At 40.4% G+C, this 14,475-nt stretch overlaps 1 protein-coding gene across 1 annotated transcript in view; it reads left to right on the top strand.

Moving 5' to 3' along the window:
* The first annotated feature begins 2,784 nt into the window (after positions 1-2,784).
* Positions 2,785-14,475, top strand: part of LOC127455576 (tau-tubulin kinase 1-like) — a 48,954-nt gene continuing 37,263 nt past the window's right edge. The window contains exons 1-4 of the mRNA XM_051723587.1: positions 2,785-2,922; positions 6,219-6,362; positions 8,062-8,209; positions 14,387-14,460. Of these exons, the coding sequence (XP_051579547.1) occupies positions 6,255-6,362; positions 8,062-8,209; positions 14,387-14,460 (330 nt within the window). The 5' untranslated portion in view covers positions 2,785-2,922; positions 6,219-6,254. The remainder of the gene's footprint in view (positions 2,923-6,218; positions 6,363-8,061; positions 8,210-14,386; positions 14,461-14,475) is intronic.

Below are 14,475 nucleotides of genomic sequence, written 5' to 3' on the forward strand. Positions count from 1 at the left end.
GAAAAGCAGTCACTAAGCGCCCAACATATAGATGGGAACTCCTTCAATACTGTTTAAAAAGCATCCCAGGGTGATACCTCAAGAAGTTGGTTGAGAAAATGCCAAGAGTACATTTCTGCAAAATCTAGGCAAAGGGTGGCCACTCTGAAGATGCCAAAATATAACATAGTTTTGATTTATTTTGGATTTTTTTTAGTCACAACATAATTCCCATGTTTCCATTTCTATTATTCCATAGTTTTGATGACTTTACTATTATTTTAAAATGTGAAAAAAAAAAATAATAATAAAAAATAAATAAGAGTAAGTGACCCTAAACTTTTGAACGGTAATGTGTGTGTGTGTGTGTGTGTATATATATATATATATATATATATATATATATATATATATATATATATATATATATGTGTGTGTGTGTATACAGTTGTGCTCAAAAATTTGCATACCCTGGCAGAAATTGTGAAATTTTGGCATTGATTTTGAAAATATGATTGATCATGTCTTTTATTTAAGGATAGTGATCATATGAAGCCATTTATTATCACATAGTTGTTTGGCTCCTTTTTAAATCATAATGATAACAGAAATCACCCAAATGGCCCTGATCAAAAGTTTACATACCCTTGAATGTTTGGCCTTGTTACAGACACACAAGGTGACACACACAGGTTTAAATGGCAATTAAAGGTTAATTTCCCACACCTGTGGCTTTTTAAATTGCAATTAGTGTCTGTGTATAAATAGTCAATGAGTTTGTTAGCGCTCACGTGGATGCCCTGAGCAGGCTAGATACTGAGCCATGGGGAGCAGAAAAGAACTGTCAAAAGACCCGTGTAACAAGGTAATGGAACTTTATAAAGATGGAAAAGGATATAAAAAGATATCCAAAGCCTTGAAAATGCCAGTCAGTACTGTTCAATCACTTATTAAGAAGTGGAAAATTCAGGGATCTCTTGATACCAAGCCAAGGTCAAGTAGACCAAGAAAGATTTCAGCCATCACTGCCAGAAGAATTGTTCGGGATACAAAGAAAAACCCACAGGTAACTTCAGGAGAAATACAGGCTGCTCTGGAAAAAGACGGTGTAGTTGTTTCAAGGAGCACAATACGATGATACTTGAACAAAAATGAGCTGCATGGTCGAGTTGCCAGAAAGAAGCCTTTACTGCGCCAATGCCACAAAAAAGCCCGGTTACAATATGCCCGACAAAACCTTGAAACGCCTCACAGCTTCTGGCACACTGTAATTTGGAGTGACGAGACCAAAATAGAGCTTTATGGTCACAACCATAAGCACTATGCTTGGAGAGGGGTCAACAAGGCCTATAGTGAAAAGAGTACCATCCCAACTGTGAAGCATGGTGGTTTGGGTGTGTGTGAGCTCTAAAGGCACGGGGGAATCTTGTGAAAATTGATGGCAAGATGAATGCAGCATGTTATCAGAAAATACTGCCAGACAATTTGCATTCTTCTGGACGAAAGCTGCGCATGGGATGCTCTTGGACTTTCCAGCACGACAATGACCCCAAGCACAAGGCCAAGTTGACCCTCCAGTGGTTACAGCAGAAAAAGGTGAAGGTTCTGGAGTGGCCATCACTGTCTCCTGACCTTAATATCATCGAGCCACTCTGGGGAGATCTCAAATGTGCGATTCATGCAAGACGACCAAAGACTTTGCATGACCTGGAGGCATTTTGCCAAGACGAATGGGCAGCTATACCACCTGCAAGAATTTGGGGCCTCATAGACAACTATTACAAAAGACTGCACGCAGTCATTGATGCTAAAGGGGGCAATACAAAGTATTAAAAACTAAGGGTATGCAGACATTTGAACAGGGGTCATTTCATTTTTTTCTTTTTTGCCATGTTTTGTCTTATGATTGTGCCATTCTGTTATAACCTACAGTTGAAAATGAATCCCATCAGAATTAAAAGAAATGTGTTTTGCCTGCTCACTCATGTTTTCTTTAAAAATGGTACATATATTACCAATTCTCCAAGGGTATGCAAACTTTTGAGCACAACTGTATATATATATATATATATATATATATATATATATATATATATATTATTTTTTTATGTTTTTTTTTTTTGTTTTGTTTTTTTTGTTTTTTTTTTGTTTTTTTTTTTGCATTGCGGTAATGAGAACTGGGGGGTAACTGTTATGAAAATAATCACAATGTAAAAAAAAATTTATGTGCTAAAATAAGAATTCATTTTCTATAAGTAAAATTTAATTTCTTATCTGTTATTTTTGATTTTGGAGTAAAGTAGGTCCAGGGCCTTTTCTTGACAATTTTGGTGAGAATTACCCAGTTATATCTCCAAGAAACCATGAAAACTTCTTCTCACCTATTATTTTGAAAGTGTGAATTTCCTAAAGCTTTCTGCTGAAGGTATCCTACATTTTTCAGTTACGCTGGCCTCTGTGACATCCAAATATTCTTAAAGTTTTAAAGATTAATCGTCACCATTCAATAGCATGCTCGAGAAATGTAAAATATATAAAAGACTATGAAATCTCTCATTTAAACACCAACGAAATTTAGTTTAAGGATTTGTTCTTTTATTGTTATTGTTGTTATTATTATTGAATTAGGCTACTATTATTATAAAATATAGGCTATTTCATTATTATTCGTTTCAAAAGGAATTTCCTCAATGGCTGCATGGCGAGTCTGCGGATGGGGGTATTCACGCCTGTCAGGTTGCTACGCAACAGCCATCTTCGGCCACGCATGTGCGCGGTGCATAGTGGGAGTATCCGTGCGATGCTGAATCAGTGCAGGAGCAGAGGAGGCTGAAAATGGTGCAGCATCAACAAGGGAAAAAAGCGCAGCGGTCGTGCCGACGGAATGACGCGCCTTCTCCTAAACACTCACTTTGAGATTTTACTCCGAAGACAGAAGAACAGGTTAGTAGAATGAGGCTTTGTTTTCCATTCGTTTGCCATGTAATATTTTACAAAGCGCTTTTTAGCGATCAGCTTGTCCCGTGTATGTGTACACTCTGTCAACAGTGATGCTGCGCTGGACCGAGTTGCAGGCTCTGGTGCGTGTGCAGGTGCCCAACCTGCCACGCGAAAAAAAATCTGCCACGGTCATGACAAACTATTAAGGCGCTCGGGCCTAAATCAAAAATAGAAACTCATCCATATATATATATTATATATATATATATATATATATATATATATATATATATATATATATATGCTTAAGGATGATTATACATAATTTACATTACATGCCACATAATGCGGCTATACGTCAACAGCTTACATGGCCTGTCTATGGGAGTTGTAGTTTTTACATGTTGGTATGTCCAATAACGCGAATGTCTATTGTCTCTTTGATAAACGACATAGCCCAAAGTGCCTTTCGCTTTAGGCTCAAGCGGGGTAACGTTCTGCTGATTGTAAGCCAGGGCGGGACTCAGTGTTCAAGGCTGCCCATTGGACAAGAGCTTGTTTGGGTGGGGTCGGTTCAGACGGATCTTCACTGCGGAGAAAGCTGAACATGTCAGGTGGAACCCACGCAGGCCGGTTGCTTACGACATTTAGTTGATTGATAATAATGAAGTGCATACAGTAAATGCGTGTAATTTCATAATTCTGAGTAGTGTATGTATGGATTTCCTTGCAAACAGGTGAAGAGCCTGCTGCACGATGAGAATTTTCCTTTGGTCCCGTGCACGTGATCTAATGAAGAATGAAAATTGTTATTTGCCTGTCAGTAGCCTATACACATACAGTACAAAGTGCTCCATTAAAACATTGCTTATTATTCCATCAGTTTTTATATTTGTTTTAAACATGCTCAATGACATATCAAAATAGATTCAAGAAGCAATTGGCATGGTAAAAAGCTTTACATTGCCAATGCATTCATATATAAAAAAATAAAAAAATTTTTTTTATCACTTTACAATAAGGTTCCAATTGTTAACATTTGTCAACAACATTAGTTAACATAAACTAACAATGAACAATACTTTTAAAGCATGTATAAATCTTGTTTAATGTTAATTTCAACATATAGTAATACATTTTTAAAACAAAAAGTTGTATATGTTAGCATTAGTTAATGCACTATGAAATAACATGAACTAACAATGAACAATTGTATTTTTATAATGAATAAATGGTGTAAAAAATATTGTTCATTGTTAGTTCCTGATACCTAATGCATTAACTAATGTTAACACATGGAACCTTATTGTAAAGTGTTACCATTTAAAAAAAAATGTTAATTATATATCTGACATAAGTATTTATGTAGTTAAGTATTCTCCTGAAACCTTAAGCATGATTTAGCAATCATATTTATACTTTAGAGAATTAATTTCTGCTAAAGAAAAGAGATCTTGGTAACACTTTACAATAAGGTTGGTATCATGAACAAGCAATGAACAATACCATTTTTTTTACAGCATTTATTAATCTTTGTTAATGTTAGTTAATAAATATACAATTGTTTATTGTAAGTTCACGTTAGTTCATAGTGCATTAATTAATGTTAACATATACAAATTTTAATTTAAAAAAATGTACTTCTATATGTTAACATGAACCAAGATTAATACATGCTGTAGAAGTATTGTTCATTGTTAGTTCATATTAACTAATGTTAACAAATGGAACCTTATTGTAAAGTTTTACCAAGATCTTTAAGTTATGATGATTTATGTCATAATTATGGATGCTGCGTTTTTAGAGGTGGTGAATGGAGCTATTCCCTGCTTTTTCCTAAAATGCCTGCGTGGTTCTGCATTGACTGTCTCAGATGAAGGTAACAGAAGTGTGAAGATGAGAGTCGTTTAATTTGTGTAATCAGTTTTGCATAAATAGATCCATTTATAACCCATTGCATTCCTCAGAGAGCAGATTCATTTTAGAAGAAAAGGGTGATTGTGAGCTGTTTAATTGTAAAAGAAAGACATTTTCTTTTGCTAGTTGGTCTGAAGGTTTTTAACACACAGTATCTGTAAATGTGATTGTAGAGAACACAATTAAGTGAAGAATAATCTCTGATGTGTCCATTTTACAATGGTTAAATGAATGTAACATTATGGGAATGTGCTTACGGATGTAGTCTAGTTATGGCAGACCAGGCTTCTGTGTCTGACTGGCTGTTGTAGATACCTGATACTCTGCAGACATTACAGAAAACTATTTGCCAGAGAGGCTGTAGTATACAATCCAGGGTCTATTTCCTGTTGACAATTGGAAATAGTGATTTGTGATTCTATTTTTAATTCTCAGTCTTTGTACAGTAGTCAGACCTTAATCAAGCTATGGACCCTTTTCACATTTAGCAGCATAAATCTAGTTAACTTATTTTTTATTTTAAATTTTTGTAAATTTATAACATGGAGCAAATGGTTAAGCAAAAATAAAATTTGTTGTGGTATCCCATTCACTGCTATAGATGTTTACTTTGCAATATTTTACTTCCGCATTCCAAACCCGGAAATGTGAAAAAGATCCATTCAACAATGGTGATATTAATGTAATTGAAGGGATTGTTGGTACGTTTGTGCGGTGCATGTTTTTGTATGACCTGAAAGGGGATCACTGATAATGAATAAAAGGTCAAACCCAGACACTAACCTCCAGAGCAACATATGTCCGTTCCTTCAAGTGTCTTCATAGTATTCCTCATTCTGATGAACATTATGTTATTTTTGTTTTATCTGTTGTGTTGGGTTTGTGCATTATTTTGCATTGGGAGCTTAAAGGGATAGTTCACCCAAAAAGTTTAATTCTGTTATCATTTACTTACTCTCATGTTGTCCCAAACTCGTCTGACTTTCTTTCTACCACGGAACACAAAAAGAGATGTTAGGCATATTGTCAGCCTCAGCCACCATTTGCTTTCATTGCATCATCTTTCTATACAATGAAAGTGAATGCTGACTGAGGCTTTCATTCTAACATCTCTTTTTGTGTTCCATGGGGGAAAAAAGTTATAAGGGTTTTAATTTTTTTTTATTTTATTTTATTTTATTTTTATTTTTTATTTTTTTACAGAATGTTTGAATATTATTGTTGGGGAGAGCTTTCACATCATCTTGTTTTTTAGTTCTTTGTTACAATATGTAAATTTAACTGCAGTTTAAGGAAAAAGATAGATAGATAGATAGACAGATAGACAGATAGATAGCACTTTTAGCACTCGATAATGTATTTGTGTTCACACTGTGTTGCAGGTAAATGGCAGGGTTTGGTAAAGTGCTGGCCAGCAGATGCAGTGCGTAGGGCCCAGTGTCCAAGGCGACGTAAACATGAACGGGGCAGAGGAGCAGGTCGACATCCTGCCCTCTAACTGCTTGGTGAAAGAGCGCTGGAAAGTGGTAAGTGTGTGTGTGGAATATAGGATGGTGTCTAGTGTATCCATTGGTTAATCAGCCTAATAACACAAGACAAAATGGTCCATATCTGACAACAGATGCTTTCAAATCAGCTCACTCTGGCTTCTTTCCAAAAGCAACCAAACCATTTGGTTGCAGGCCAGTTCATAGAATTTCTCCTTCAGAAACAAGTAAATGTCCTTAAAATGATTTGCAGAAAGAGCTGCAAATTGCCACGGCTGTTTTACTGTAATAGTATCTTTGGTGGGTATTTAGCCAGTTCTTAAAAAGAGTCTGACTCACAATGTCTGCTTAAATTTAATCCTGTCAGAACTCATGCTGAAATGATCAGCATGACAAAGCATGTTTAAGTGAATATTAATTAATATGTTTAGTGTATGTTTTTTAAATTGAATAGAATGTTTATTTATTACTACATGGCTGTGGCCAGTGGAAAAGTTTTCCACAAAATGTATGCAGTGTTATTGTGTTGAGATACAGTGACAGTCTCGCTTAAAGGGATCATTCACCTAAAAATGAAAATTCTCTCATCATTTACTCACCCTCATGCCAACCCAGATGTGTATGACACTCTTTCTTCTGCAGAATACAAATTAAGATTTTTAGAAAAATATCTCAGCTCTGTAGGTCCATACAATGCCAGTGAATGGTGGCCAGAACTTTGGAGGCCCAAAAAGCACATAAAGGCAGCATAAAAGTAATCCATTAGACTCCAGTGGTTAAATTAATATATTCAGAAGTGATATGATAGGTGTGGGTAAGAAACAGATCATTATTTAAGTCCTCTTTTACTTTAAATCTCCACTTTCAATTTCTTCTTTTGTTTTGCCAACTACTGGGCAGGGAGGAGAATTTATATTGAAGAAGGACTTGATATTGATGTTGCTCTCCCAGACCAATCATATCACTTCTGAAGATATGGAGTAACCATTGGAGTTGTGTGGATTACTTTTATGCTGTCTTTATGTACTTTTTGGACCTTCAAAGTTCTGGCCACCATACACTTGCATTTAAAGGACCTAAAGAGCTGAGATATTCCTCAAAAAACTTTGAGAATTTTCATTTTTGGATATACAATCCCTTTAAACAACATGTGGATGCTCATGGATACAATGATGATAACTCAAGGATCACCACTTGTTGGGTTCAGGAGATTTTTTTAGTAATATATTCAGTAGGTCAAATTTCAGCCATTAATTTTTTTTCATACTCTTTTTGATTTGAGTTACAGTTAGGTAAATTCAGGTAAATTGGACCACATTATTGATTTAAATGAATGGAAATAGAGCCCCAATTAACCTGAATTCACCCTATTGTATGTCAAAAAGTCTAGGCAGTTATAAGCTATAAAATCTATCCTTTGAATTCAGCTAATTTCAGTTGTTTTTTACAGTTCAAACTCAGGACATTTTTTGTGTAATTAGTAACCCCCCGTTATTGGAAACTTTTGCCCATGGAATAAATCATGGCTGACTGAACACAGCATTTCTTCAATGGCTTTCGTAACCAAAAACTTTAGTGTGATGCTGCATCCAGTTTGGGTGTCGCTAGGAGTAAGTTTAAGCCCAAAATGACTACCGGATCTGGCAGCACAACATATACATAAAAATTACTCAGTGCACCTTAAAATCATTGCACTATTATGACTGACCCTCTGTTGTTTCTGTGTGTTTGTCTTCAGCTGAAGAAGATAGGGGGTGGAGGGTTTGGGGAGATATATGAGGCCTATGACCTGTTGACACGGGAGAATGTAGCTCTAAAGGTGGAATCGGCCCAACAGCCCAAACAGGTGCTCAAGATGGAAGTTGCTGTACTAAAGAAACTGCAAGGTGAGGAGTCAGAGAAAATATATATACATTGTGTGTCCTTTTATCTATTCTGACAAAGGCGTAATTTACGGGTGGGGCATGTCTCCACCACATTTTGAAATAGCTTTAGTCTGGTAAGTGTCTAATGCAGAAGAAACATCTCCAGTTCTTGAGCAGGAGTTTCCATTTAATTTGTGTGTGTTATTATATGTGGTGATCAAGCACAGGAGTTTATTATTATGAGTGCTCATTGCAGCTGTTATCAGTGGCATTGAGATATAGCAGGCTGCGATGATCTCTTGTACACCCTGACACGTGCTCTACTCGCTTCACTGTGGAGAAACTTGCGCTCCTTTCCAGTTAAATCGAAAAGCAAAATGCAAACAGATGTGTCTCCACAATAGGTAGAGTGTGTATAATGCTTAGCCTCCCCCTGGCCACGGGGCATGGGCATGTGTATACAATAATACAATTCTGATTGGCGCTGAGGGATGACGCTGCTCGTAACTCCTGTTCTTAGGATTTACTTCCCCTTCCGAATTCATCTTACTTTGCTTGAGTGACTGCGGCTGATTGCTGCGTGCATGTGCAAGGAGAATGTCTTTGTTTCTGAACTAAAAATGAGTTGTAACGTTCTTTTTTAAATTATCTTACATCAATTCTCTTTTAAATCGATAAGCATCCCAATCAAACTCGAAACAAGCCAACAATGAAATGACTTTGGTGAAAATTAATTCATCATACACATTCCTTGAACTTGTGAAGAAGACTCTCTCTCCTCTAGATTTTTTCTTAACTTTTCAAGTTATCATTTCATGACAAATTCATGTCTTTGCTGGACCGCTTATATACAGACCACTGCAAAATTATCAGTTTCTATGGATTTACTATTTATAGGTACGTGTTTGAGTAAAATGAACATTTTTGTTTTATTCTATAAACTACTGACAACATTTCTCCCAAATAAAAATATTGTCATTTAGAGCATTTATTGGCAGAAAATGACAACTGGTCAAAATAACAAAAAAAGATGCATTATTCAACGTCCGAAAACACTGCAAAGAAACAAGTTCATATTCATTTTTAATCAACACAATAATAATGTTTTAACTTAGGAAGAGTTCAGAAATCAATATTTGGAGGAATAACCCTGATTTCCAATCACAGCTTTCATGCATCTTGGCATGCTCTCCACCAGTCTTTCACATTGCTGTTGGGTGACTTTGCCACTCCTGGAACAAAAATTCAAGCAGTTCGGCTTTGTTTGATGGCTTGTGACCATCCACCTTCCTCTTGATCACATTCCAGAGGTTTTCAATAAGGTTCAGGTCTGGAGATTGGGCTGGCCATGACAGGGTCTTGATCCGGTGGTCCTCCATCCACACCTTGATTGATGGCTGTGTGGCATGGAGCATTCTCCTGCTTGAAAAAACAATCCTCAGATTGGGGAACATTGTCAGAGCAGAAGGAAGCAAGTTTTCCAGGATAACCTTGTACGTGGCTTGATTCATGCGTCCTTCACAAAGACGAATCTGCCCGATTTCAGCCTTGCTGTAGCACCCCCAGATCATCATTGATCCGCCACCAAATTTCACAGTGGGTGTGAGACACTGTGGCTTGTAGGCCTCTCCAGGTCTCCGTCTAACAATTAGATGACCAGGTTTTGGGCAAAGCTGAAAATTGGACTCAGAGAAGATGACCTTACTCCAGTCCTCTACGGTCCAATCCTTATTGACTTTTGCAAACCTCAGCCTGGCTCTTCTTTGCTTCTCATTGATGAAGGGCTTTTTTCTAGCTTTGCACGACTTCAACCGTGTCCCTAAGATCGCCGTGCACTTCACCCCAGCTGCCATTTGCCATTCTTTTTGTAGGTCACTTGATGTCATCGTACGGTTGTTGAATGACATTTGAATAAGTTGGCAGTCATCCAGGTCGGTGGAAAGTCATTTTTGCCCTCTGCCGGTCTGTAGCTTTGTTGTCCCCAGTGTCTGCTGCTTGACCTTGTTCTTATGAACTGCTGTCTTTGACATTTTTATGATGGAAGCAACCTGATGCTCACTGTATCCCTCTGCCAGTAAAGCCAAAATTGAACCCTTCTTTTCCTTACTGAAAACATTTATTTTCAACTCTTTTGGCATGGACAGTAGTTCTTTTTTTATTCCAGTTACGTTTGATGTACTACTAGCACTGTTTTTGCCATCCAGTTTGTCCTATTGAAAGAGGATAGTGATGACCACAGCAGTGGTTTTTTATACTTTTCCTTGTTAAATAAGATTTGGTTCAGGTGATCACCTAATCAGTAGAATGAGGTGTGCTTGTGTTGGAATTCAACAGACACTGGAATGGAATGGCTGCCATACATGTTGAGATGCTGATTTAAGAAAAATCTGGAGTGGTCTCTTAATTTTTCCAGAGCTGTATAAGCATATATAAAGGTCCAAGCGGTTCCGTTTCAATTTCATTTTACTGCTGTAAAAAAGACATAGCTTATTACATTTGATTCAAGTTTGCAATTATGCCAATTTAACTAAACAAATCAGGAACACGCTTGCTGTAGCCTTCCTTAAAATAATAATCAGTATGAGTAATAGCATCTGTGAACGTTACCTGCAGTCTGAAAAATCTTTTGCTTTTAACCTGCAATTTGTTCACCCTGTGCCTGTGGTCCCTGCTCATAATATACATCCACTCACGTGCAGATGCAATCTTTATTTATTAAAGTAAAATGTTATATCTGGACGGATTAGGGGCCTGGGTAGCTCAGCGAGTATTGACGCTGACTACCACTCTTGGAGTCATGAGTTCGAATCCAGGGCGTGCTGAGTGACTCCAGCCACGTCTCCTTAGCAACCAAATTGGCCCGGTTGCTAGCAAGGGTAGAGTCACATGGGGTAACCCCCTCGTGGTCACGATTAGTGGTTCTCGCTCTCAGTGGGGTGTGTGGTAAGTTGTGCGTGGATCACGGAGAGTAGCATGAGCCTCCACATGCTGTGAGTTTCCACGGTGTCATGCACATTGAGCCATGTGATAAGATGCGCGGATTGACTGTCTCGGAAGTGGAAGCAACTGAGACTTGTCCTCTGCCACCCGGATTGAGGTGAGTAACCGTGCCACCACAAGGACCTACTAAGTAGTGGGAATTGGGCATTCCAAATTGGGGAGAAAAAGGGGATATATATATATATATATATATATATATATATATATATATATATATATATATATATGGATGGATTAGAACCCAGAACTCCTTATAGTAGATGCAAAGACTTTACAAAATACCATCAGTGATTCTAGGTAATACTAACTGATTCATGTCTTTATCCAGTGACTAACAAAATCCCAGTACTGACAGTGTTAAATGAATCATGCTAAATATTTATTGGAGTGCTTAAACTGGTCATCAAGAATGAGTAATTATCACATCAGTAAAATATTATTTGACATTATCTGCACATAACCTCATGACTACCACTACATGACGTCAGTACAGAACACAAACAAAGATTTTTAGAAGAAAATCTCAGCTCTGTAGGTGCATACAGTGCAAGTGAATGGTGATCAGGCCTTTGAAGCTCCAAAAAGGAGATAAAGTCAGCATAAAAATAATCCATCAGACTCCAGTGGTTTAATCAATGTCTTCTGAAGCGATCCAGTTGGTTTTGGGTGAGAACTGACCAAAATGTAACTCCTTTTTCACTATAAATCTTGACATCAGCAGTCTGCTTGGTGATCATGATTTCAAGTTTGATTACTCTTCCTATAGTGCCATCTAGTGCTCGCAGTGGCAACCAGGGCATTTTAAGTCAAGGTCTTCAGTGCGATTCATGCCATTAAGAAACGTCCTGGTTAATTTCGTAACCTCCGTTCCCTGATGAAGGGAACGATACTTTGTGTCGATGTAATGACGCTAGGGGTTACTCTTGGGAGCCCCAAACACCTCTGATTTTGAAAAAAGGCCAATGGGAATTGGCGGGTGGAATTTGCATGCCACTCACCCGGACATACGGGTATAAAAGGAGCTGCCCCAGGAGCCTCTGAAAAAGTTTCAGTGGGACCACGGTTTTCCGTCTGAACACCTTCAGACAGCACCGACTGTGCGCGCTCGTTCGTGAGGCACGCCGTCATCAAGACTGAGTCCAACTCCAAACCGAGAAAAGAGATGCTCTGAACCGGGGACAGCTTGCTCTTTTCCAGTTGACCCGAAGCCCCGGCCAGCTGAGGTGCGTGAATACCAGGTCCCTGTGCACACACAACACATCCCAAGAGTGAGCTAGGATTATCCAGTCGTCGAGATAGTTGAGGATGCTGACGGCCACTTGGCTGCCTCTGCGACCTTTGTGAAGACGCGAGGGGACAAGCACAGGCCGAAGGGGAGGACCTTGTACTGGTACGCCCAGCCCTCGCAAGCAAACCGCAGGAAGGGTCTGTGTTGAGGTAAAACCGAGACGTGGAAGTACGCGTCCTTCAGGTCTACCGCCACAAACAAATCTTGATGCCGGACACTCACTAGAATGCATTTTTGCGTCAGCATCTTGAACGGGAGTCTGTGCAAAAAAGTCCCGGTTCAGCACTCACAGGTCCAAGATTGGCCACAACCCACCAACTTTCTTCGGTACGATGAAGTAGGGGCTGTAAAACTCCTTCTTCATCTCGGCCGGAGGGACAGGCTCTATCGCACCCTTCCATAGAAGGGTAGCGATCTCCGCATGCAAGGTAGCGGCATTCTCGCCCTTCACCAAAGTGGGTGCCTGGCGAACTGAATTGCATAGCCGAGTTGGATGGTCCGGGTCAGCCATCGCGACTGGTTGGAGAGCGCAAGCCACGCGTCCAAACTCCGGGCGAGAGGGACCAAGGGGACAATCATGTCAGACGTACCGGCAGGTGGGGCCTCACGGCAGGGCGGAGCCTGAGGCGCCACGTCGAGGGGGCTCGAGCCCCATGGCTGTGCTGAGTCCAGGGACATCAAAGTACTTACCCGGCTCCTGATACCCACCATAAGATTGGCCGGGGAGGGGGGATGAGGAATATCATCCCATTAGAACCAACCCGGTGTGGGCGTATTCGTGCCAGAGCTGGGCGCGCAGGGGCGGGGGGCCCATTACTGGAGCGGCGAACCTGCCGAACTGGAGTGCCGAACCGATGGGACGGTGGACGACGGTCGTGACGACGGCCGTGCACACTGGATATGTGACCCAGGGAATGAGGAAACTGCTCCATTTCTGAATGTGATAATAGTTGCCAAAGATGATGTAACCCTACAGGAGCTGGACGGGGGTCTCAGGCGGCCCCACCAGGTGGCAGGGTTTTGTGGGCACAGGTGCACCGCAACCACCTTATCCACCTGGGAAATCGGCGAGTACCCCCTGGCAGCCCCACCATCGAGGGTAGTGAGAGCAGAGGAGCTCAGAGACCAGGTCCTGGCAGTGAAAGGTGCCCGCCAGTACCTCGTGAACTCCTCATGCACCTCCGGGAAGAAAGGGACTGGGGTGGGGCGCGGCCGTGAGCGGCACTCCGGGCCCAGGAACGAATCGTCAGGCTGCGAGGGTTCTGGGGGGGTGGAGGGTTTCCACTCCAGCCTGACACACACAGCCGCCCGGCCAAGCATGGCTGCCAACTGCGCGTCAGGCTGCGACGGGACATCCACACCCGAAGGTGGGACACCAGTCGAGTCCTCAGCGTCAGACTGGACAGCCCGCTCTCTGATGCTGCAATCGAGAGCTTATCCACTTCGCGAGCGCCAAAACGAGATCGTGAACTCACCCTGATTATCCCAGCGGGGCAAACGAGCGTACTGGGGAATGGGAGGTCCGTGGGGAGTTACCCGGCGGAGTGGCTCCCATTGGGGTCCCCAAATCGCCCCCAGTGCTACCGGCGCGGCCTCAAATCCGTAGGTAGAAGGACCGAGGCGGGGGGCCGCTGGGGTGGTCTTTCCCTCTAACGAAGGAAAAACCGGAGTGGTAGTCAGCGTCTTTACATGCTGAGCACCACCCCCACCCCCCCCTTTTGTGAATTTTCATATTCTAGGAACTATTAACAGGCCAGAATTTTGTGATCGTAATGAACGTGATGGAATATAGCATGGTAGAATGTCACTGAAGTACTGTGGTGCTAGACCATTCAAAGCTTTGTATGTAGTTAACAGAATTTTAGAATGAATAAAAAAATTTAATAGGTACTATTAATTTCTTTGTGCAGGAAAGGATCATGTTTGCAAATTCATTGGATGTGGGAGAAATGACAAGTTCAATTACGTTGTCATGCAACTGCAGGTATGATAGGATTTT

This window comes from Myxocyprinus asiaticus, chromosome 17, assembly GCF_019703515.2.
Source record: "Myxocyprinus asiaticus isolate MX2 ecotype Aquarium Trade chromosome 17, UBuf_Myxa_2, whole genome shotgun sequence".
Lineage (NCBI taxonomy): Eukaryota > Metazoa > Chordata > Actinopteri > Cypriniformes > Catostomidae > Myxocyprinus > Myxocyprinus asiaticus.